Here is a 23194-nt window from a genome sequence, read left to right on the forward strand (position 1 = left end):
AGAATACTTTAAAGAATTCTGCACGTGTGTGTAGTTCTCATAACCGCTACTGGGAATTGTTCATACTGTACCATTATCCTAGGGAAAAAACCTCCCAACTGTTTTTCCCATGGACAAAAAGAAACTGAAATCATTCTTGAAGGTACACCATAATTTGATGCAAACTAATTTCAGTGGTAATCTGCCACAGGAACATCTGAAAATTTCATTACCGTATAAGAATAGGGTGACAAATCATAAAAACTTACCCCTTGAAATGCAGCGTCAAAATTAGGACACAGATTGTGAAACTATTCTAAGAAATTCAGGGCATAAATGAGTCAAAATTCCATGCAAGTCAATCTTTATTCTTTTTATTAACCAGATTTTTTCCCCAAACAAACAAGATACATGGATCTTACTTAGGAGCTTAGATGAGCAGTCAGTTTTTAAATACCAGATTCAACATATGACAAAATTTCTTTGTAAACTAAACTTAGAATTAGATTCTGTCTTAGGATAAATTTCTCATTTTCTAAGTACAAAGAAGAGTTTTAGTATGTTAATAGAGATTGAAGTTTTAGCAGAGAAGTAGAGATGGAGTAACAAATGTATGTTAAATAAGAAAAGTCCATTCCTTCAACAGCTTATGTGCTCCTCAAATTTAAGCAAAAGCACTTGTCAACCAGAAATGATTTGAGGTTGAAACAAGATTAAAAGAGCCAGATTAAAGAAAGGGATATATGAAATATAGTAGACTTTTAAATCATTGCCTGTCTTTTAGAAGACTGCTTTGTGGTTTGTTTGATGCCATCGTTAGCTCACAAGAAACTCGTTTTTAGTCACTTATACTAGCCTAAAAGATCCTCCTTTAAAATACGTTCCTTTACTAGTGGTGCATGTTTTTCCCATTAAGATCTTAATGAAACCTCAAATTAAGGCAGCAAAATGAATATAAATTTGACAACTTCTCCTAGCTTGTTTATAAGAGCTTCTTTGTTTTAACAATTTTTGCTATTTTTCCATGATATTTAGCATTCAACCTGAGAATGTTTTTATTTACTGTTACAAAATAAAGCATCCTGCCAAATAAATATGTTTTTAGTACTTCCAGTTGCAGGGTAGTATTTGTATTTTGGAAGAATATGAAATTTTTATAGTTCCTCTTAAAATGTAATGGACATTTCGTACATTTTAAAATTATTTTCAAGTTGCAACCTTGTATTTAGCTAAGATTTTACTTTTGATAGATTACAATTTCTACTAATTCTTAATTCTTTGATAAACTTGTTTGTTTAAATTCATGCAATTGCAGTGGGTCAGTTTAAAATAATGTTTTTCCTTTTGATAATAAAACAAGCTTGTTGAAAAGTTATACAGATCATCTTCGACATTTTAGGCATTTTATACACTCTGGGGATTATGCACCCTCCAGGATATTTGAGTCTGAATGACTGTGTAAAATATTGTAAAAGAGTCACACGTATAATATTTTTTAATATAGAAATTTTAAGGAAATAGCCATTGTGAATTTTTTAAAATGGATTTTGCTTTCAATATTATAAATAAGTAATAAGTATTTATTGAGCTCCTAATGTGCATGTAGTATTATGCTTAAACTGCTGTTATTTTTTAATCACTTATCAAAAGAAAAAACATATGCCTGATAGTTTAGACAAAAGTAGCCCATTTGAGCACATCCTATACTCATAACCTGTGTTTGTGTTATATATAAACCTTAGAGAAGAATTAAAATTTGCAAATCCAATTATATTTAAAGTTTTAATTAGCACTGAGAATATTCCATTTATATGTAAATAGTTCATTTAAACTAATCTTGTTCTTTTGAGAATATTTAAAATATAAATTCATTTTTGAAAGAAAAGATTTATATAGAGAAGAGAATCTTATTTGTAAAATTTACATAAATCTGTTAGGTCTTTAAGAATAATTTGTAATAGAATAATTTTAGGTATATTAATATCTTTAAAATATAATACTTTCAGTTTCCCGCTTAGTTCTTCTTTTAGAAAAATAAAGTCGAGAGTGAGAGAACACTTATAAATTCCTTTTGAAAGCTCAGTCACACTGAGGAATATAAAGAAAGATTTTTCTTCTTATACACAAAGACATTATACCACTTGTAATTCTTACAGCAATATTATGTCTAACATTTAAAGTGGATTATTGAGTGTACCCTTATGTTCTAGGAAAGGAAAAAAAAAACGGTGCTTCTATCTCAGCTTAGTTCTTTCCACGCTTGTGTCCTTCTGAACAAGGCAATGGACCTCACTGCTGCTTTTCATGCCATCCGCAGATACCCCACTCATGTCCTACTCTATGGGACGTAGTAGATTTACCCAGATGGACGTAATTTTAAAAGCAGATATTATTAGAGTTTTGCTTTTTTTTTCTCTTTGCAGTAGGGTGTGGAGAGAAAAAAAGGCAAGAGAAATTCAATATGTTAATCTGACTGGATTACATAATACAGTAAAAGCCAATGGGTAACTTCAATAGTCTTTGTAAGTATTTTGAAAGATGTCATAATGTTAATGTCCCCAGAACTCCCGATGGCAGTGAAAATGATTCTCATGCTATAGTTAGATGGTTAAGTCTCCCAAAAGGAGTGACAAAAAGTGAAACTCCTGACTTTTAATTTTAGTACCTTATTTGTTCGGTTTTGTTTTTGTTGTTACTTCTTTGTATATTTGTTTTACTTTTTATTACATTGTTTTCTTGTACCCAGTTTAGTAAATATATGTTAGAATTATTATTTTGCCTGATAGGGTGAAAGTGAATTAATTCCATTTTTCTTTTACACGCTGCTCACAAGTTAAGCCAGATTTTACTTTTCATTTTTGAACATGAGGCCATCTATGATGGGCTCAGGGGAGTAAAGAGCAGAAGTTCTCAGTAAAAGGAGTCCATCAGCTCCATAACTATGTTTTATTCTTATTTAAAATCATGATCAACACAACTGAATTTCTGGACACCATATGCATTGAAATTTTATTTTTTATATCAGACTATTTAATAAATAAATGAGGGAAGGCCTCCAAACACCCAAAAGTATTCTTTTTAAAATTGCAGTTGTTTTGTAATGGGATTTATTAAACCCCTTTGGGGAATAAAGGGAGATGTTGAGAGGAAGAAAGAAAAAAGGATAGTATTGGAATGCTTTCTTAAAATGATTGGGTCACCAATACATAAGTGATCATGATTTACAAGGCTAATACTTTTATCTTTTGTTTCTTCCACATATACATCATTTGTCAGTGTTTTATTTTTCTGCCAACAAAAGGTTATTTTGCAATAGAAATATTCTGGGTCACTTTGGAAAAGTTCAATCTGCTTCCATTCAAAATTCCTTGTTCGTCTTTTTAAAACTTAGGATAAAGGGCAAAGTAAGTCAAAGTGAAATTTTCGCCCTTCGGGTAGAAATACTTTATTAGTAGTAATCTTTTCTTTAGATTATTTCTCCTTTTAATTTTTCTGAAAGTCTTCTGGACACATGCACATATTTTTATGTTCTGTTTTGTTAAATACCACAGTCATTCCAAATGTAGATTGATGATAGAAATGACTTGCTATGATATGTTCACCAAATATGCTCCCTCCACAGTACACAGTACATAGCACACAGCACTACTCCATGTAAGAGGTAGCAAGTTATTCTCAGGGATGAAAACTTTTTTTAGGGGGGGAGGGGCAGAGAGAGAGAGGGAGAGAGAGAATCTCAAGCAGGCTCCATGCCTGGCACAGATCCGCCTCAGGGCTCAGTCTCATAACCCTGAGATCATGACCTGAGCTGAAATCAAGAACCAGATACTTAACCAAGTGAGCCACCCAGCCACTCCAGGAATGAAAACTAAAATCACTTATTAAACACAAACTTTTACTAATGTGATTTATTAAGGGCCCATCAGAGGAAAAAGAAGAAATAATGTATAAAAATGAAAATGATCATTTTTTTACATTTTTATATAATTTTAAGCACACTTTTATCATAATATACTTATTCTCTTTGGGAAATAGTAAGTTTGTTTGAAATAATACAGTGTTGATGCTTTTTAGTTACGTGTTCAGAGCAGTTATGTGTAGCATTATGGAAGTGTAAGAAGTTTTAGCTTTTGACTTTGATTAGACTATTAACTAATAAACACATACACAATATATTTTTGCATGGCCAATGACTAATTTGATATCTTACCATATTTCTACTCTTTGTTATTGAGGTAGCTATCTTGCCTAATAGCAATTGTTTTTCAAGTCTGTTTGGGAAGCATAATCTCTCCAAAGAAGTGTCATACCACTTGTTTTCTATTTTGTTGCTTACCACATGCCTTAAAAAAACAAAAACAAAAATAGTCTTCAGTAATTTGCAAAGAGCTTTGAATTTGTCCCTGTGAAGCTTATTTGTACATTATAGTATTATTGTTCCCTGATGGTGATTCTTGTAAAAACACATAGTGGATAATTGGAAACACCTTTCAGCAAGTTCTGGAATGGTTTTTTCTCTCCTTCTCTCTCCAACCACCTCCCCCCAAACTTCTAAGGGTTAAAAATTACCAAAAGAAGTAAAAGGTGCTAGCTATAGGAACTCACTAGCTCAGTGATAGTAGTTCAGTGATGGAAATACAGACTTTGAAGGAGAATTTACTCTCTAAGGTATTACAACAGAGTGCATCATAACCAGGAAAGATAATCTGATGGCGGTTACCCTGATACTGAGGAAAGATATGTGTTTGTTCTGGGGTAGGTGGCGGGGGGTGTCTTCTTTTCTGTTGGTAGGTTATGGTAGTTGTGGCAGATGCAACCAGGAAGACATGAAACTATTTGTAGAACCAGATTAATTTCCTCACAGAAACTTTAAAAAAAAACAAAAACAAAATTGTGTCTTTATTCCCTGTCAGTGGAAGTCTGAGTGTGACGGGTTGGTATTTGGGTGTGGTTTTTAGAAGTAATGATGTGAAGTGATTAGGAAATGTTAATGATGGAAAGAAGAGGCTTCTTTATATATGGCAAAGTGTATTACCATAGATGTGGTACAAAGGGAGAGTCAAAAAGACCAATCAATCACAGTGGCCTCTGATCCAAACTCTTTGCTTTCCCTAGCAGGAAGGTATCAGAGCAGAAGGCTGGGGAAACAAACTATGTGGAAGACTATATCGAGTGTCATAAGGACCTGGAAACTGAGATTACCAAAGCACAGTCTGATGTTTTTGAAAATTAGTTGAAGGCTGTGTGCCATATAGAAGACAGTTAACAAGCACTGTTGAATACCATGATATGGGAAGGCACTGCCCTGATTGCTCTACGCACATTCCCTAATACAGTGGTTCTTAAATCTGAGCATGCACCAGAATCTCCTGGAGGGTTTGTTTAAAGTAAAATAAAATAAAAATTACTTAAAAAAAAAAAGCCCAGATTATTAGGCCCCACCTCCAGAGTTTGGGGTTTGGCTTGATAAATCTTTATATATTTGAGAAGTTCTCAGGTGGTACTACTAGCCAGGGAGCACACTTAGAGAAAAAATAACAAATATAAAATAACAAATAACAATGCTTAAGATAACCCTACAAAGTAGGCATGACTGTTTTTATTTTATGTATTAGCAGTCTGAGCTCTGAGAAGTTAAATAACTCAACCAGAGTCACACAGCTAATAAATGGCAGCATTCAGGTTTCTTCTAGACTGCAAAACCCAATCTTTCTCCACCCTTTATTCAGAGATAAAAGAGATAAAGGATTGTGAACAAAAGAAGGTAAAATAATGTTATTTGACGATGGAGACTGATGAGCAGAGTAGGAACATCAGAACTTTCATTCCCAACTGGGCTGTGATCTCAACCAATATGCAGTGAGGCTATTTTCTGGTGTATGAATGAGAGAAACCTTACCACCATTTATCCGAGGTGGTCAGAAGAATTGCCAGTGAGCTTTGGGGAAGCCTTTGCCAAATTCAAAGAGAAGAGAAATAAGAGGATTTCACAGAAGATGAAAGGTTGATATTAGAAGTTGATAGCATAAAAGCTAATTTGGGGAAAACAGAGGAAAGCAAGTACTTTCTTACAGTAGTTATGTCAGTTACTAATGTCTCCTCAAACATGTGAAGAACAGAACAGAAATAGACACATCATTTTCACCCATGGAAAAAAATAAACAACAAATAGGAAGATCGGTGAATATAATTGCATTGGAGCATTCAATCTTCTCCTCCTACATTGTCTAACTTGTATGTGGCATTGTGGCTGAACCATTTGCAGGGCTCCATTCTGTATCATTTCATTATTTTCATACATGCTGTCTCCAATCAACTGTACTGTCAATCTCACATCTTATATATCAAAATGAAATAATAAACTATTTTATTATTGTGAGATATTTATGCTGGTTCTTGTGTACTTTAAAATCTCCAGAGAAATGTTATCCATCTGAAAAGAAGTGATTTGGATTTCACCAACACATACTTCAAAAAGGGGTTGATTTTTATGGTTTTTATATGTTAACCATTTTGATAATATTCTAGAATTCTGCAGTAATTTTACTTTTATGGCAGAACACAGTCTCATACCCGCAGTTATTACTTAAGTCAAAATGCATGTCCACATTGAAGGGTTTGAATACTTAGGGGTGGAATTTTAAGGAAAATAGGTCACTATCTTGAGGTCCGTGATTCCATCATGGTAATTTTTCTTACTATTATTTTATTTTTTAAGCAAAGTTAAACCACCTCCACAAATTTCACCCAGCAAATCGATGGGCGGAGAATTTTGTGTGGCTGCAATGTTTGGGACATCCAGATCATGGTTTGCAAATAATGCAGGTCTGAAAAGAGAAAAAGGTATGTAGATTATTGAAGCTTACCTTGACACTTGTAATTTTTGTTTCTTGAGGGAAATTCATAGTAGTTTCCATGAATAATCTCAAACCCAGTATTCTCTGAGCCCATTTTCCCTTTCAGGTAGCATGTCTTTCCTCAGTTCCTCAAGCATCACTAAGGAGAAAAGCTATCATCCTCTCACTATAAATATGAAGTAAATTTCCCATCTGAATGTCTGTATTTTGTTCTGTTGGTGACAGTCTACCAGCGTCCTCAACATTGTTAATTCCATACCACCACACATTTTTACATTATTTTATATTTACATTTTTATAAGCTGATTCCATGGCATTGCCTCTGAGATGTGGAGAGAAAAAACTTTGTTATCCCTATTTTTAGAGACAAGAAGCTTGAGATCAGTGAATTTGAATATCTGAGCTAAAAGCACTAGTTAGGAGGTGATGGTATCAGAGTTTGAACCCAGATTTTCTAAAGCTCCATCTTGACTTTACAAAACAAACAACTGACAACTTTGCCATGTTATAAATTAAGAGATAAAAACAGGCTCCTGCTCAGAAATGAGTTGTCTTTTTTTTTTTTTTAAGATTTATTTATTTAAGAGAGATAGCACATGAGAGTGTGCACACACACACAGCAAGGGAGAGGCAGAGGGACAGGGGGGAGAGAGAATTTCAAGCAGACTCCATGCTGAGTGCAGAGCCTGACTTGGGGATTGATCCTATGACTCTGAGATCATGACCTAAGTCAAAATCAAGGATTGGATGCTCAACTGACTAAGCTACCCAGGCGCCCCTAAGAGTCATATTTTATGGTAACCACTGTTCTTTGAATTTATATAGAGTTGTGTGTGGTTTTTTTTTTTTAAGATTTTTTTTTTTTTTTTATTCATGAGAGACCGAAAGAAAGGCAGAGACATAGGCAGAGGGAGAAGCAGGGAGCCCCCTGTGGGACTCGATCCAAGGACCCCAGGATCATGCCTGGAGCCGAAGGCAGACACTCAACCACTGAGCCACACAGGTGCCAGTTGTGGTTTTTAAAGATCAATACCTAAATTTTTTTACATAATTACTGCTTTAGTATGTTACTCCTTATTGTGTGTAGAAGAGTACCTACATTCGTGGACCAGGTATTTAATTTTGAATGTTAGAATTGTGCCCTTATTATTTCAAGCACTATTAAAGTAGGTCACAAACTGAGTTGCTAGCGAAGCACTTCTCTGCCCAGCTCCACAGGCTGTATTGTTCTTGGCAAAATGGCCCTGCTTTACGCTTAGTATTGGCAGTCAAACATCAGCCCTCTCTCTCGTTATCGCCTTTCTGTGACCCTTTCCTTGGAAATAAGATCTCAGGCACAGCAGGTTCTTTGCCTAAGTGGGAGAGGATACAGTAAAGTATGCAGGCCTTCCATTTTCTTATCCCATCTTTATTTTTTTGTTACCTCCTTAGTTTTAATGATGCTATCAAAATGACTTTTTGTTACTAGTTAAAACCCTCTGTGAAGCTCGATTTCAAATGCTTCTCCATTCTCTTCTAATTACCCTTTTAACTTACTACTCCTTTATGTCCCACTGACTGGTCGTTAGCCATTTTCTCAAATCAGCTGTAATTGATTCCACTGGCATGGAGATAAGGTGACCCACCCAGCATTCATGAGCGATTTTATATGCTTCTAGGTTTACTGTAAAACCCAAGATAGAGGACTAAACCTGTTTTCGTAGTGAAGACATGTGTACTCCTTATAAAGTCATTTGATTAGATCCATATTCAGCACCTGACCTTAAAGTATGAGTGGTCTTCATTTACCATAGAGGCCAGTAATCCCATGAAGAGGAAGACAGAGGATTTTGGGGAGGAGGACGTGCTTTTTTATTTATTTGTTTTAATCTAGATTTTAAAGACAAAGTTTGGGGAGCCTGGGTAGCTCAGTCAATTAAGTGTCTGACTCCTGATTTTGGCTTAGGTCATAATCTCAGGGTTATTAGATCAAGACCCGCATTGGGAATCCTTGTTCAGCCAGGAGTCTGCTGGATATTCTCTCCCTTCCTCTCCCTCTGTCCCTCTCCCCCCTCAAATAAATAAATAAATCTTTAAAAAAAAAGAGAGAGAGAGAAAGTTTTCCAAGAGAAAGTAGAGCAGTTAGGCTGATTTAGGCATACAGAGAGCCTCTCATGCAGTTGAGTTGGTACATCCTGTGTAACTAAATCTTAGTTCATACAGTGTTCCTCTCCAGGCAGTCTTTCCCTATCCCACCTGATATCATTTTGTTTAATGTGGAACAAATTACATTGCAGAAAAATACAAAAGGCTGTGAAATACTGTTTTACTGTATTAGAATTTTGAGTTTATTTTCATCATTCTTGAAATAAATAGCTTAAGATTTAAAAATATTTTGATAGCACAGAGATTCTCATATTCATGAGCATCTACTTCTAAGAAGCAGTCTTTAGGCAGGAGAGGCACCTCGTGAAAAATCTCCTGCCGTATTTTCTCTCAACAGCCTCAGAAACAGACTGAAAGGTCAGTAACTTGTAAAAATTATTCTGTGTCCTTTTTTTGCCATCATCACACAACCAGGGTCTGTTTTTCTGTTTGTAGATCAGTCCAAACAAGTTGTAGTTGAATCTCTCTACATTATTAGCTGCTATGGGACCTTAGTGGAGCACATGATGGAGCCGCGACCCCTCAGCACTGCCCCCAAGATTAGTGATGACACCCCACTGGAAGTGATGACATCACCTCGAGCCAGCTGGACTCTGGTTAGGTAGTAACTCCTTCCATTGTTTTTAGTAGCTCTATTGAGGTGTAAAATATTAAAAATGTACAATTTGATAAAGATTGACATGTATGCAGTTGGGAAATCATCACTATAATTAACATTATGAATATATCTGTCACACCCAAATGTTTTCTTGTGCCTCTTTGTGGTCTCTCCCTCCTGTCCCTCCTTATCCCTACCTCACCCGCTGAGCTCATGGCAACCAGTGCTCTCTGTCATTAAAGATTAGTTTATAGTTTCTAGAATTGTATATAAATGGAATCATAGTGTATATACTCTTTTTTTTTGTCTTGCTTCTTTCCACCCAGCAAAGTTCTTGTGATCCATCCCTGTTGTTGCATATATCAGTAATTCCTTTTTTGAGATATAATTTATATGTAATATAGTTCACCCATTTAAGTGAATTTTCAGTAAGTTCTGTACCCATTGCCACAGGCAATTTTCATCACCCCCAAAAGAAACTCTATACCTGTTAGCAACTCTCTCCTTTTTCACCAAACCTTTCAGCCTTAGGCAACCACAATTTACTTTCTTTTTGGATTTGCTACTAAGAACATTCTGTATAAGTGGAATCATGCAAAATGTGACCTTTTGCATCTGACTTTCTTCATTTAGCGTAATGTTTTCAAGGCCCATCCATGTTATAACATGTATCCGAACTTCATTCTTTTTTTTGGCTAAATGATAGTCCATTGCATGAATATGGACATTTTGTGTCCATTTGTTTATCCATTTCATTTATCCATCAGCTGATGACATTTCCACTTTTTAGCTGTCATGATTATCCTAAGAACATTCATGTACAAATTTTTGTGTGATCATATGTTTTCAGTTGCCATATGCCTCCTTTTGAATTACTTTGTCCTTGCATCTTTGTATTTTTGTGTGATCATATGTTTTCAGTTGCCATATGCCTTCTTTTGAATTACCTTGTCCTTGCATCTTTGTATTACATTTTCTAGAACTTGGGTTTTTTTTTCTATCCCACATATAGAGCTTTAGTGCTTCCTCTATTTCCAGTCTCATGTTTACTAAAAATAAAAAGTACATTGGAATGGCCATTAAGGGGACTGGAAACTAATATAAATAGGTTAAAAGATTTCCTTTAAGATGATTCCCCAATATATGATGGCTAAACATTGTAGAAATGTTTTTAAGAATCAGAGACCTTCTCAAAAGTACATGATCATTAGAATCTTTATAAGCAAGTAGAAAGAAGGAGAAATTAAATTCTGGAATAAAACCTTTTTGACACAGTGTACAGTGGTACAGAAGAGGCAGGAAAAAATTCATCCTGACAAGTATGGAAGGAAAGAGACAAAAATGGATATTAAAATGACCCCTCTCCTTTTGACATTTTAAAATATTCTTATATTGATTTTTGGAGGCTCCAGCATTCTTTACTACTACTTTACTAGTCTAGATTGATCTGATCAATATCTTATTTATCAAGCTATTTAGGAGCAGGCAGATCTAATTAAAATTGCTGCACCATCATTGTTGAAATAAATGGCATATTTTGGAACTCAGATACTAATTAGGTCTATTATAAGTTAGCCATTCATTTAACTGTGTGGGGTTTTTTTAAACCACTTTTGCCTGCTTTATTTTATTTTAAAATAAGCACATTCTGAGAATAGTGAGCTCCAAAAGTTGTCCAAAAGTAGGTAAAATTAGAGCTACTTAGTCATGACATGTGAATTCCACACTTCCTCTCCATGTAGTGCTTTGAATGTGTTGTCTATCCTCTTGGAAGGTCTTCTGCTGTTTAATATCAGCTCTATGTAATTGTATGACTCACTGCCACCTTTTTATTCTTTTTAAGCAAATGGCCTCATATTTCAGGTTTCAACACTCCCAACAAGTTCACTTTAATGATTACAAAGATAGTGTGAGTTTAGTATCAGTGTCTATAAGTGGTGACAGTAATAGTGATTTACATCCCATCTATTAAGCTTAAATATTAATATTCTTCTGCCGTTTCCTTAGAACTCCTCAATGGAATGAATTGCAACCACCATTTAATGCAAACCACCCTCTGCTCCTCGCTGCAGATGCAGTCCAGTATTATCAGTTCCTGCTTGCTGGCTGTAAGTAGTTCTCAGTGTTTTTACCTTCTATACAGTGTTTTGAGATTTCCTCTTAAAATGCTGACTTTTAACGCAGCCGTGCATATCACCATGGATCCAGAGGCCATAGGCCATAAATAATCAGATTGAGGCAAGTAAGGTATTTAATATGAATGTAAACCAGAAGCCTTAGTGCACATTAAGTATGCGTCTGGCTGTTCATATTCCGTGGCCATGAGATATACTCCTGCAATTATATAAGTTCATGAGGGTATATCTGGTGGTCTCAACAGTTTTTTTTTTTTTAAATGAGGATACTAGGATATAATAAACTTCATAAAACTTGGTATCTTGAAAAAGAATAAGCACATTTCACTGTGAAAAGTATCAGCAAGTTTTTCTTTTTGTAAATTTTATTTGGAACAATGAAGTAATGATTGCAACTCCATTGGGTGTTTACTTTCATATCTAAACCCTGAGGAGAACATGACACTGAGCTAGAAACAGCTTATTTTGTAGGGGAGGCATGGAAAGACAATTTAATATTTATTACCCAGTTTATGATCATAGAATTAAAAATTCTTTACAATTATAATTTAATTTTGTAGGATTGGCTGGATCCTTAATTTAACTTGAAGGCTGTGAGTGCTGTATGTTTTTAAGAAACTTCTTAAAAATCAACATTGACATGCTTTTAATGGAGTTTTGTTGTATTGAACTTACTATCTTGCCTAGCTGTTTTATGCAGCATGAAGTAAAATAGTTCTAAAACTATTTTATTTTATGTTTATAATATGTTACATATTATACTTGAAAAAAATTTACTGACTTTGCTTGAAATTTCTGAAACTTCATAATTGTAACTCATAGTTGGCAGTCTTGTTTTCTTATAAAATTGATTCTCCAGCATGTATTTACTGAGTGACTTCTATGTGTCAGGCACTTGTGATTTAAACATGAATAGCATGTTGCTTCTGTTCTCAGTTCACTAATTTGAGCATTTAAAAAAAAAGTAAAATGAACTATGAGTGCAAAACTTTAGTTGCTAAAGCCCTTATAGTGGGGGTATATGTAAGTCGTTTTGGGTTCAAGAAGCAGTAAAAGTTAGGTTTTAGGTTTTGTTTTTTGTTTTTTGTTTTTTGTTTTTTTTATGAGAGACACACAGAGAGAGGCAGAGACATAGGCAAAGGGAGAAGCAGGCTCCCACCAGGGAGCCAGATATAGGACTCAATCCCAGGACCCCAGGATCACGACCTGAGCTGAAGGCAGATGCCCAACCATCAAGCTACCCAGCTGCCCCCTGGTTCTAGGTTATTAAAGCATATATTTAATTCTTATCATTTGAATTAGAAAAAAATGACATTTATATAATATCAAATTAAAATCATTTTTTTTATTTTAATTTTTATTTATGATAGTCACACACACAGAGAGAGAGGGGTGAGGCAGAGACATAGGCAGAGGGAGAAGCAGGCTCCATGCACCGGGAGCCCGACGTGGGATTTGATCCCGGGTCTCCAGGATCATGCCCTGGGCCAAAGGCAGGCGCTAAACCGCTGCACCACCCAGGGATCCCTCAAATTAAAATCATAAGAATGCTTTCCCCGTACTTCTCAACGCGGATGAAAATAACTAGTTGTTAAGTAGAGTTGAATCAGAATTAATTTTGGTTTGCTTTGTTTTGTTATTTTGGTATCTTGTGATTTATTGTGTTCAGTAGGCAAACAATAGCAAGTCCCAGATATATAAGACAAAGAGGCAAAAATGAAACACAGCTCTGTCCCTTAATATTTGTGTTCCAGCAAATTAAGCTGATTGGCATTACTTGATTTTAGTAACTCTAAACACCTTTCTCTATTAGAATTACAGAGGTCCCCAGGTGCACAGTTTAAGAATCACCCCTCTAAAAAAAAAAAAAAAAGAATCACCCCTCTAGGCAGTAGCAAGCCACCAAATGTTTTCAGGCATTGGAGTGACAACATCAGAACTTCATTTTAGAAAGATCATTCTAGTAGTGTTGTTGTAATGGTAGGTTCAAAGGAGGGGAGTGGTATCAGGGGAGGGGTGTGGACACTCGATGATCCTAGGGAAAAATGAGAGGGCTTTAATGAAGTCTGTATTACAGAGGAGACAGGGCAAATCTGTGAGATGTTGCAGAGGTGGAATAGAAAGGAATTAGAGATAATTTGAAAGAAAGGAGTCACTGATGATTCTATGGTTTCTAATTAAAATATGTCATATAAATATGTTTCATGTTAGACCATTCCAAGTGGACTAGCTAGCATTAGGACAAGGATAAAAAGGTCTGAGTTCCCTTTCCAAATCACCTCTCAATAATTTGATAAATATAAAATATTAATAGCAATACTTGCTCTTTATAAAGGTATTGTTATGGTCAATGAAGGGATGCTAAAGTTATGTAACTTTAAAAACAAAAACCCAAACTAATAATATAGTATATTGTTACATAACTTACATTTAAACTAAAAAAACAAAACAAAACAAAACTCCCTGTAAAACAGTTTAAGTATTATTCTACATCTTTTTTCTTATCTCAAAAGTATTGATCTTCAAATAATAGACTTCAGAGACTTAATAATGGAATACCTATTCTGACTATGTGATCTCGTCATGTTGTAGTATCTACTATGTAAGCGATGGATGTAGTATATTTGTTTTCTTTCATTTTGTGAAATGTCACTGAGATAATTTAATAGTTTTTTAAAAAAAAACACCTAAGAAGTAGGTAATTTTGTAATAATTATTACATTACTTCTTTACATTGATGGTAGAGACACAAAATTAGCCTGATTTTGAAGTCCCTGTTTTCTTACATAAAGAAAGACTATTTGATTGGGAGTCTTGGACATGCCATATATTACGGGACTGAAGCAATTAAATATGCAAAAGATGGACATCTGCGTCAGAGCAATAAAAGCTTGAAATACAATTGGTAAAAGCAATGCTGGAGCCAGTTTAGAGAGAATGTTTTTACCTGCCCATCTGTTGAGTCCTTTATGCAAGTTAGACCCTCATTAAGACAATCTTATTACCTTCTTGCTTTCTCTCCAGTTCTTCTTACTGAAACCATTTGAAAAGATGTGACCTCTTAAAACAAAAGTATACCATACTTGATGCCGGGAAACTTTTCGATTTAATCATATTGAAAATCACCTCTTATTTCTCTGCTTAAAGAATTGATAAATATATTACTGAAAGTATTTTCAGGTATAACCATTTGGAGTAAAACTCTAATGCAAACTTGTCAGAGGTCGCAAGCATGTTTTTTTTTTTTTTTTTGGTTGTATTTGGATTTGTGGATCAAATGAAGTAGACTTGTACAAACTCCGGAAATTTTAATAATAGTAGACAAAGCATGATGTAAATGGAAATGGGAAAGAGACTTTGTCTCAGGGAGAAGAGAGTAGGAGAGCAGGATGTTTAGCAAGGAATCCCCACTCCCCTTCCAGCCTGTAATCATAATAAATACACTGCTAGTTGATAAACAGAGCTCTGCAAATGTGGCAAAAGGGTGACTGATGGGGGAAGGGAAGAGAAACCTGTCTGAACCACTAAAGACTTCTCACCTAACTTTAAAGTGAAGGAAGTAGAAACTCCAAATTTTGTGGGGTTTTTTAAATTTACATTTTTAATTTTTCTTTTCTTTTTTAGAGAGCATGAGGGGCAGAGGAAGAAGGGGCAGCGGGAGAAGGAGACAGAAAATTTAAAGCAAGCTCCATACCTAGCAGGGAGCCTCACATGAGGCTATGGTCTCATGACCCTGAAATCATGACCTGAACTAGAATCAAGAGTAGGATTCTTAACCAACTGAGCCACCTAGGTACCCCAGATTTTGTGTTCTTAACTGTAGTCCCCTTTCTCACCTATATTAATTGAATGGGAATGATAGAAAATTAAGGAATTTTGATCTATCAGATATCGAATTGTAACAGAATGCTCCTTGGAGCATTCTGTGGAGGCAGAGATGTCTTCCTCGTTATTGGTTTGAACTATAGGAAATTGCCATTTTGAGTAAGTAAAACAGGAGTCCAGTATCAGCAAATTCATGCAGTTTGAGTAGATTGATTTAAATGTATAAAGTGAATGCATAGATGGTAATCTAATCTGTATAGCTCAGTAAAGGTAAAAGTCAAGAATCTAGTATCAAAAAAAAAATTTGCTTTGGTCATAAGAACTCTCAGGAATAGTGTATAAAAAGATTATAGCAGAGGAGATTAGTAATTTTTGTGTTAACACTATTTTTTCCTTTGAAAAAAATTACATACTGTAATTACATTTTCTAATATAGGCCCTTTATTTCAGTATTTTCTGTGCCAGAAACAAAGATAAACATTAGAAGAGACTAACAAATATCATCTGGCTTTGAATATCATCTCAAAATAGACAATAACTTTTTCTTTAGTCTGCTTCAGAGTTTCCCAAATTGTAAATTAAAGATAGAGCTTACTGAGTTGACTTGGGAAAGCTTTGTGTTTTTTTCTTTTTTAACGATTTTATTTATTTATTCAGGAGAGACACAGGAAGAGAGGAAGAGACACAGGTAGAGGGAGGAGAAGCAGGCTCCATGCAAGGAGCCCAATGTGGGACTCGATCTCGGGAATCCGGGATCATGCTCTGAGCCGAAGGCAGATGCTCAATTGCTGAGCCACCCAGGCATTTGGTGAAAGTTTTATTTAAGGGGAAAATCACATTTCCTCCTTTTCTTTCAGGTAATTTGGCATCAGCATTATTTTTATGTTGCTAACATTAACTAGCTTTGTTGGGGGAAGGTCAGACTTTGAACTTCTTTCTGAGGTGATCCCTGGGTATGTGAGAAGTTCCTTTCTAAGCTTCTTGAGTTTTTTTTTGTTAAATGATAACAAGAGATCATTCAGCAGAAACATAGCTTTGATACACAATAGAAAGGTGATCAGAATCCATAGAACCTCTCTGTTTTACTGGGGATATAATTGTTTTCTTCTACCTTTAAAAGCATTATAGGAAAGGTGGGGAGAAGCTTTGACACCATATGAAAAGGAATGAAAAACACAAAAGATGGTTAAAACCTATATGTTTCAGATCTATATATTTCAGTTGGATTTAGAATCTTTTGTGTGTGAAAATAATGTTCTTTATTGGGTATTTCTTGAGGCTTCATTTGAGATTTACCATTCCACCTGAAATAACAACAAAAAAGAGAATATATAAAACAACTGTTTTACTAACACCAGAGAATGAAGGACATTGATTCCCGGGACATCAGAAACAAATGAGGCAAACCTTACCACTGTCTCCATTTATTGCCCTGAAAGAGTTTGTGGGCTGTGCTGCAATGGAGGGGGGTGGGTTTCCAAGTGGAATGAATACAAGGGGAATGGAGCAGTCCAGTAAGACCATGGAAGAGCATCTATCAGCAAACTGTTATGAACTATTATTGTAAATGAAGTTTTACTCCAACAACCACAATTTCATTTATATATTGTCTATGGCCGCTTTAAAATTATAATCACAGATTTGAGTAATCATGATCCACAAGCTCTATTTTACTATTTGTTAACTCCTAACCTAGAATTTGCTGGATAGGCCATCAGAGAGAATGGATCTGCATAGAATGTGAACTCTGAAGATGTACAGAGGGTCCTCCTCAGGTATTCAACCCAGTACTGGTGCTTGTAGGAAACTGCTGGAAGCCAAGGAAAGAACCATCTGTGGTTCTTCAGAGGGCACAGAGCCTAGAGCTCACACAGGGTCAGAAATAGTGACTCTAAAACAGTTATTGTAACTGTATTTCATGTATTTGAAAAGTTAAGTGGAGACATGGGAAATTTGAAAGATTCAAATCAAAGTTCTAAATAAGAAAGCCTAAATATGAAAGCTGCACTGGATAAGATTGAGGATAAACGAGAAATTGATGAAGAAAATGTTAGTGCACTTGAACATAAACTAAGAGAAATTATCCAAAGTGAAACACAGAAGAAACCAGTATAATATTTGAAATAGCTTCACTGAGCTGTGGGATAACCTATACTTGAAATCAGAGTCCCTGATAGAGGGAGGGGTGGTATGACAAGAGAAATAGCCAGAAAACGTCCAAATCTGATGCAAACTATTAACTCACAGATCCATTAAGGTGAATAAGTCTTGAGCACAAGAAACTTGAAGAAAACTGTACCAAAGTACATTACAATCAAATTGCTCAAAATTATTTAAAAAGAGAAAAATCTTAAAAGCAGCTAGAAGTAAAAAAAATATATATATATATGTATATATATATATATATATACACACATACACACACACACACACACACACACACACACCAAGGCAAAATGGTAAGAATGACAGATTTAAGTACTGAAAGGAAGCAACTATTAATCTAGAATTCTATGTCCCCCCCCGCCAAAATTGAGAGAACTTTTTTCAGATATACAAAATTTTTTTTAAATGATTAGCAATAGATGTGCTTTATATGGCATGTTAAGTCCTTGAAGCAGAAGAAAAAGAATACTAGATGGAAAGGAATAAAGAAGACTGAAAATGGTTAAAATATACAGTATGTGGGGGGGTTGGGTAATGGTTTATGTCTCTATAAAATAAAATTTACTGTTGGGGCACCTGGGTGGCCTAGTGGGTTAAGCAGCTGACTTTTGGTTTTGGTTCAGGTCACGATCTCAGGGTCATGGGATCGAGCCCCACATAGGGCTCCCAGCTGGCTGTGGAGTCTGCTTAAGATTTTCTCCCTCTCTCTCTGCTCTCTCCAACATTCATTGTCTCTCTCTCTCTCTCTCTCTCCCCCTCCCACTCCCTCCCACTCCCTCCCACTTTGCCTCTCTCTCTCCCCAAAATAAATAAATAAATAAATAAATAAATAAATAAATTAAATAAAACTTACTGTTAATGCAAAAACAGTATCTATGTATTGAAGTCTTTAAAATACACATGGATGTATATACACACATATGTGTGTATGTATGTATATATTTTGTGTGTGTGTATATAATGTATGACAACAGTAGTGTTAAGTCCAGGAGTATGGGAAATAGAACTATTAAAAGGTTTTTAAAATATATGTGAGTGGGGAACTCTGGGTGGCGCAGCGGTTTAGCGCCTGCCTTTGGCCCAGGGCGCGATCCTGGAGACCTGGGATCGAATCCCACGTCGGGCTCCCGGTGCATGGAGCCTGCTTCTCCCTCTGCCTATGTCTCTGCCTCTCTCTCTTTGCGTGACTATCATAAATAAATAAAAATTTAAAAAAAAAATATATATGTGAGTGGTATCATATCACTTGAAGGTAAACTGTGATATGTATAATGAAATGTATGTGATGTATATAATGAAACCTAGACCAAGAAAGAAAATAAAAGGGAAACAAGCAAGATGTAACCCTGAGCATATCAGTACTCACATTAGTTATAAATGGTCTAAACATCCTAATAAAAAAAATCAAAGATTGTCAAATTGGATAAAAAATAAGCCCCAACTATATTGCTTCTTAGGTGAAACATACTTAAACCCTGAGTTACATTAATATCAGACTTTATGGAATATCCTACCCAACAAAGGAGGATGCACATTCTTTTCAAGTGCACAGCAAACAGTGATCAGGATAGGCCATCTTGTGGGCCATCAAACAATTCTCAATAATTGAAAAGCTTTCAAGTCATTCAAAGTATATATTCTCTGACCACAGTGGAATTAAATAAGAAATGAATAACAGATCCCTGGAAAATCCACAAATATTTGGAAACTAAATAACATACTTTTAAATAATACATGGTTCACAGAGGAAATCAAAAGGGAAATTAGAAATTATTTTGAACTGAATGAAAATGACAACAGAACAGATCCATATCTTAGAATACTATTCAGGAAAAAAAAAAGTGGATTGAAGTATAAATATGTGGAACAAATTGGATGAGTCTCGAAAATATTATGCCAAGTGAAAAAGCCAATCTCAAAAAGTTTGCTTATGATAAGTCTTAAAAGTACCATGAGAAGAAAGGGTTCCATTTATTTAATGTTCTCAAAATGACAAAATTATAGAGATGAATAACAGATTAGTGTTGACCAGGGCTTAGAGACAGAATTAGAAGGGAAGGGTTGGATGTGACTATGAAGGGTTAGGTAGATCTTTGTGGTGATGACATAGCTCTGTATCTTGATTGTATTAGAGGTTCCACAAATAAACATGTGACGAAATTGGATAGAACTCTATACAAACATACAAACAATGCACATACCCTCCTACAAAATGAATATATGTAAAATTGTATATATAAAACTGATGAATAAAGTCTGTGGATTGTACCAGTGATGATTTCCTGGTTCTGAAACTAGGTTAAGGCTATACGAGACTGCATTATACTATTTTGCAATGTTTCATGAATCTATAATCATTTCAAAATACAAACTTTAAAGAAAAATAGAAAAACATGTGGGATAGTACTGTCTCAGTATTCAAGAGCAATTTTATAGGACTAAATAGTGCCTAATGTTCTGAAAGCAATGACCTCAGCTTCCACATTCAGACACTAGAAAAATAAGAGAATATTAAACCAAAAGAAAGGAGAGGATAGAGATCGGAGTAGAAATCAGTGAAATAGAAAACATATAAACAATAGAAAAAATAGAAATAATATAGAAAAACAAAAAATCAATTAAACCATAATGTCATGGGGTGGTTTTCTTCTGCTTGCAGTTTGTAGGATTCTTGGATTTGTGAATTTATAGTTTTCATGAAATTTGAACATTTTTATGCAGTTATTTGTTCAAATCTTCCCCTCTCTTTTTGTGACTCCAATTGTATGTATGTTGACCATCTGATATTTTCCTAGCTTACTGAATTTCTGTTCAGTTTTAAAAATTATTTTCTCTCTCTGATTTTGTATAATTTATATTTCTACATACTTAAATAAGTCAAGTCTTCTACTCTACTCTGCCTAATCATCTGTTGGTTTTATTCAACGTGTTTTTTTCATTTTAGATATCATGTTTTTCATCTCTAGAAGTCATATTTGGATCTTTTTTTATATCTTTCATTTCTTTCCTTACCATGTATGTGTTTGAACATATGGAACATTTATTTTATAATAGCTGTTTTAGAATCCCTATGTTCTAATTACTTTTACTACTATAATGTTTCTTGGAGGTTTTTCTATTGATTGATTTTTCTCCTAGGTCTGGGTTGTGTTTTCCTGCTTCTTTATGTCCCTAATGATTTTTGGTAGGATACTGGGCATTTTCAGTTTCATGTTGTGAAGTGGTGAATTGTTCTTTATTCCTAGGATGCATTCATATTACTTGGAATAAATTTGATTCTTTCAATGCTTATTCTTAAGCTTTATTATGGAGGGTTCAAAATAGCCTTTTGCTTAGGCCTAATTTAGTTATTTTAGGAGATAATGTAAATCTAGTCTCTCTTATATGGCTGGTAGTGGAAATGTAGGATCATAATTATTTTTTAAACTTAAGATGCTTTAATCCTATGTATTATCTTAATCTTACATTACACCAGTTCTGCAGTTTTACTTTTGGCTCTTTTTACTTCTATCTCTATCATAAATACAAATAAGAAACATATATGTGAGTATCTATATAACACATTGTGATACATACTATGTTAGTAGCTTGAATTAATTGGTAATAGAAATTCAAAGAAGGAAGAAGTTATTAATAGAGATGAAGAGACATGGCTGAGGAGGTTTCATCTATAGGATTTGGGACTGCGTGAGATGACTGAAGAAAAGTGAGGAGGAAAGGGTGACTGGCTTGGGCAATAGGTTATGCCATTCATTGCAATATTAAGGGAACTATGTTGCCTAGAGTAGGACAGAGAATTGGTGATTGCAGAGTGGCTTCTGTTTTGGTGCATGTGATATATATCCTGGTAATATTCAGTAGGCTTTTAAAAAATAACCCCCAAACTTCCATGTGTTTTTACAAATTTCAGCTCTCTTCTGAGTTGTTTTGGTATGTAATTGGTAATTCAAATACACTTTCCATGAAATAATCATATCCCAGAGAGAGCATAAAAAGAAGTGATAAGGTTCCATCATGGTACCCTAGACAGCATGACATGTAAGGAGGCAGTATTAATCAGATTATTTTCTTAATCTAAGAACTCCAACCAGAACTTAATTTTAAAGTATTAGTGTTGCTTTGACAAAAATCTTAGTTTTTATTATGCTGAAGAGAACTAAGTCAGTTCTGAGTTTCTTTTGAGTAGCTGGGCTCTCTGTTGGTATATCTGCTTTTAAAAATGTTATTGCTTTACTAATCTCTTAGACTTCTCTAACGCTTTTATTTTAGTCTTTGTATATAATCAAGTAGATGTACCTAAAGCTAGTGTTGAGATTTATCTTACATATAGAAGTATGAAAATCACAAGTCAACAGTATATTTAAGGTTAGATTTTAGAGATCCTGATTCCCAACTGAATTGTGTACTGCTGTCCTACCAGCTATAACCATGAGAATAGAAATAGCAAATATTTTTCCTTGTAAAGTCACACTTTTGAGTTTAGAATGAAGTATTTGAAAATACTTTACCATTCTGTTGGTTTTTGTTTGTTTGTTTTACAATACAATGGTGATATATTTTGAAAGTATTGATACAAAAGGGAAAATATTACTGGTCTTATCTACCATGGTCATTGTCAGTGCCCCGGAAAAGCAATTAAATATGCAGCACTTTTCTGAGCTGTTCTCTTTCGAATGTCACATTAGATTTAACTTAACATCCTGGATTGCATCGCTATTGTGGTATGTACCAAGTATGATGGAGGTACTCAACAATATTTCCTTGCATTGTCCATAATAAATATTTGCCCAAGAGTGGGTAGGGTGGAAGGAGAAGAAAGAAATATTTTTCTCTTGTAGAGGAAACTTGTAATGTAGGACTTATTTAAAGAGTATTTATAGTCCATTGTTGGTCATTGGGTGTGTCATACTGCTCTATCCAGATCTGAATATCTGAGGTAGTTAAGAAACCACTTCAGGTTGAATTATATTTGATGATTTCTCTTATTTATACTTAATTTTATCAACTAACATGTCCTTCCATAGAGAGATAATTTTAGTGAAGTGAATGCTGTTTTTCTTCAAGAGACTATAAGTTTAAGATAATTTAACCCAGAATTTAGTCGTATATGTGTTGTATAACTTGGGGAAATTAAATACCCTTTCTTCAATGAAAAGATGCTGAATAGTTCAATGAAAGCACCATCAGCAATCTGCAAACTTTATAAATGATGGATTGAAAAGTTTGGATTAGATTACCCTTTTCCAGGATGCCTGGCTGGCTCAGTGGTTGAGCGTCTGCCTTTGGCTCAGGTCATGATCCTGGGGTCTTGGGATCGAGTCCTGCATTGGGCTTCCCACAGGGAGCCTGCTTCTCCCTCTGCCTATGTCTCTCTGCTTCTCCCTGTGTGTCTCTCATGAATAAATAAATAAAATCTTTTAAAAAAAAGATTACCCTTTTCCCTTCTTCCTTTTTGTGTCTGTGGGAGACATAATTCTTATTGATATGCA

The 23194-nt window shown here is 34.8% G+C and overlaps 1 protein-coding gene across 7 annotated transcripts in view; it reads left to right on the forward strand.

Annotated features, from left to right (window-relative positions):
• The window catches only part of BCAS3 (BCAS3 microtubule associated cell migration factor), a 592235-nt gene that overhangs the window by 277598 nt on the left and 291443 nt on the right, over positions 1-23194 (forward strand). For all 7 annotated transcript variants that reach the window (XM_041723949.1, XM_041723952.1, XM_041723951.1 and 4 more), the window contains 3 exons: positions 6698-6822; positions 9417-9582; positions 11587-11687. In XM_041723949.1, the coding sequence (XP_041579883.1) occupies positions 6698-6822; positions 9417-9582; positions 11587-11687 (392 nt within the window). The remainder of the gene's footprint in view (positions 1-6697; positions 6823-9416; positions 9583-11586; positions 11688-23194) is intronic.

Source organism: Vulpes lagopus, chromosome 12 (genome assembly GCF_018345385.1).
Source record: "Vulpes lagopus strain Blue_001 chromosome 12, ASM1834538v1, whole genome shotgun sequence".
Classification (NCBI taxonomy): domain Eukaryota; kingdom Metazoa; phylum Chordata; class Mammalia; order Carnivora; family Canidae; genus Vulpes; species Vulpes lagopus.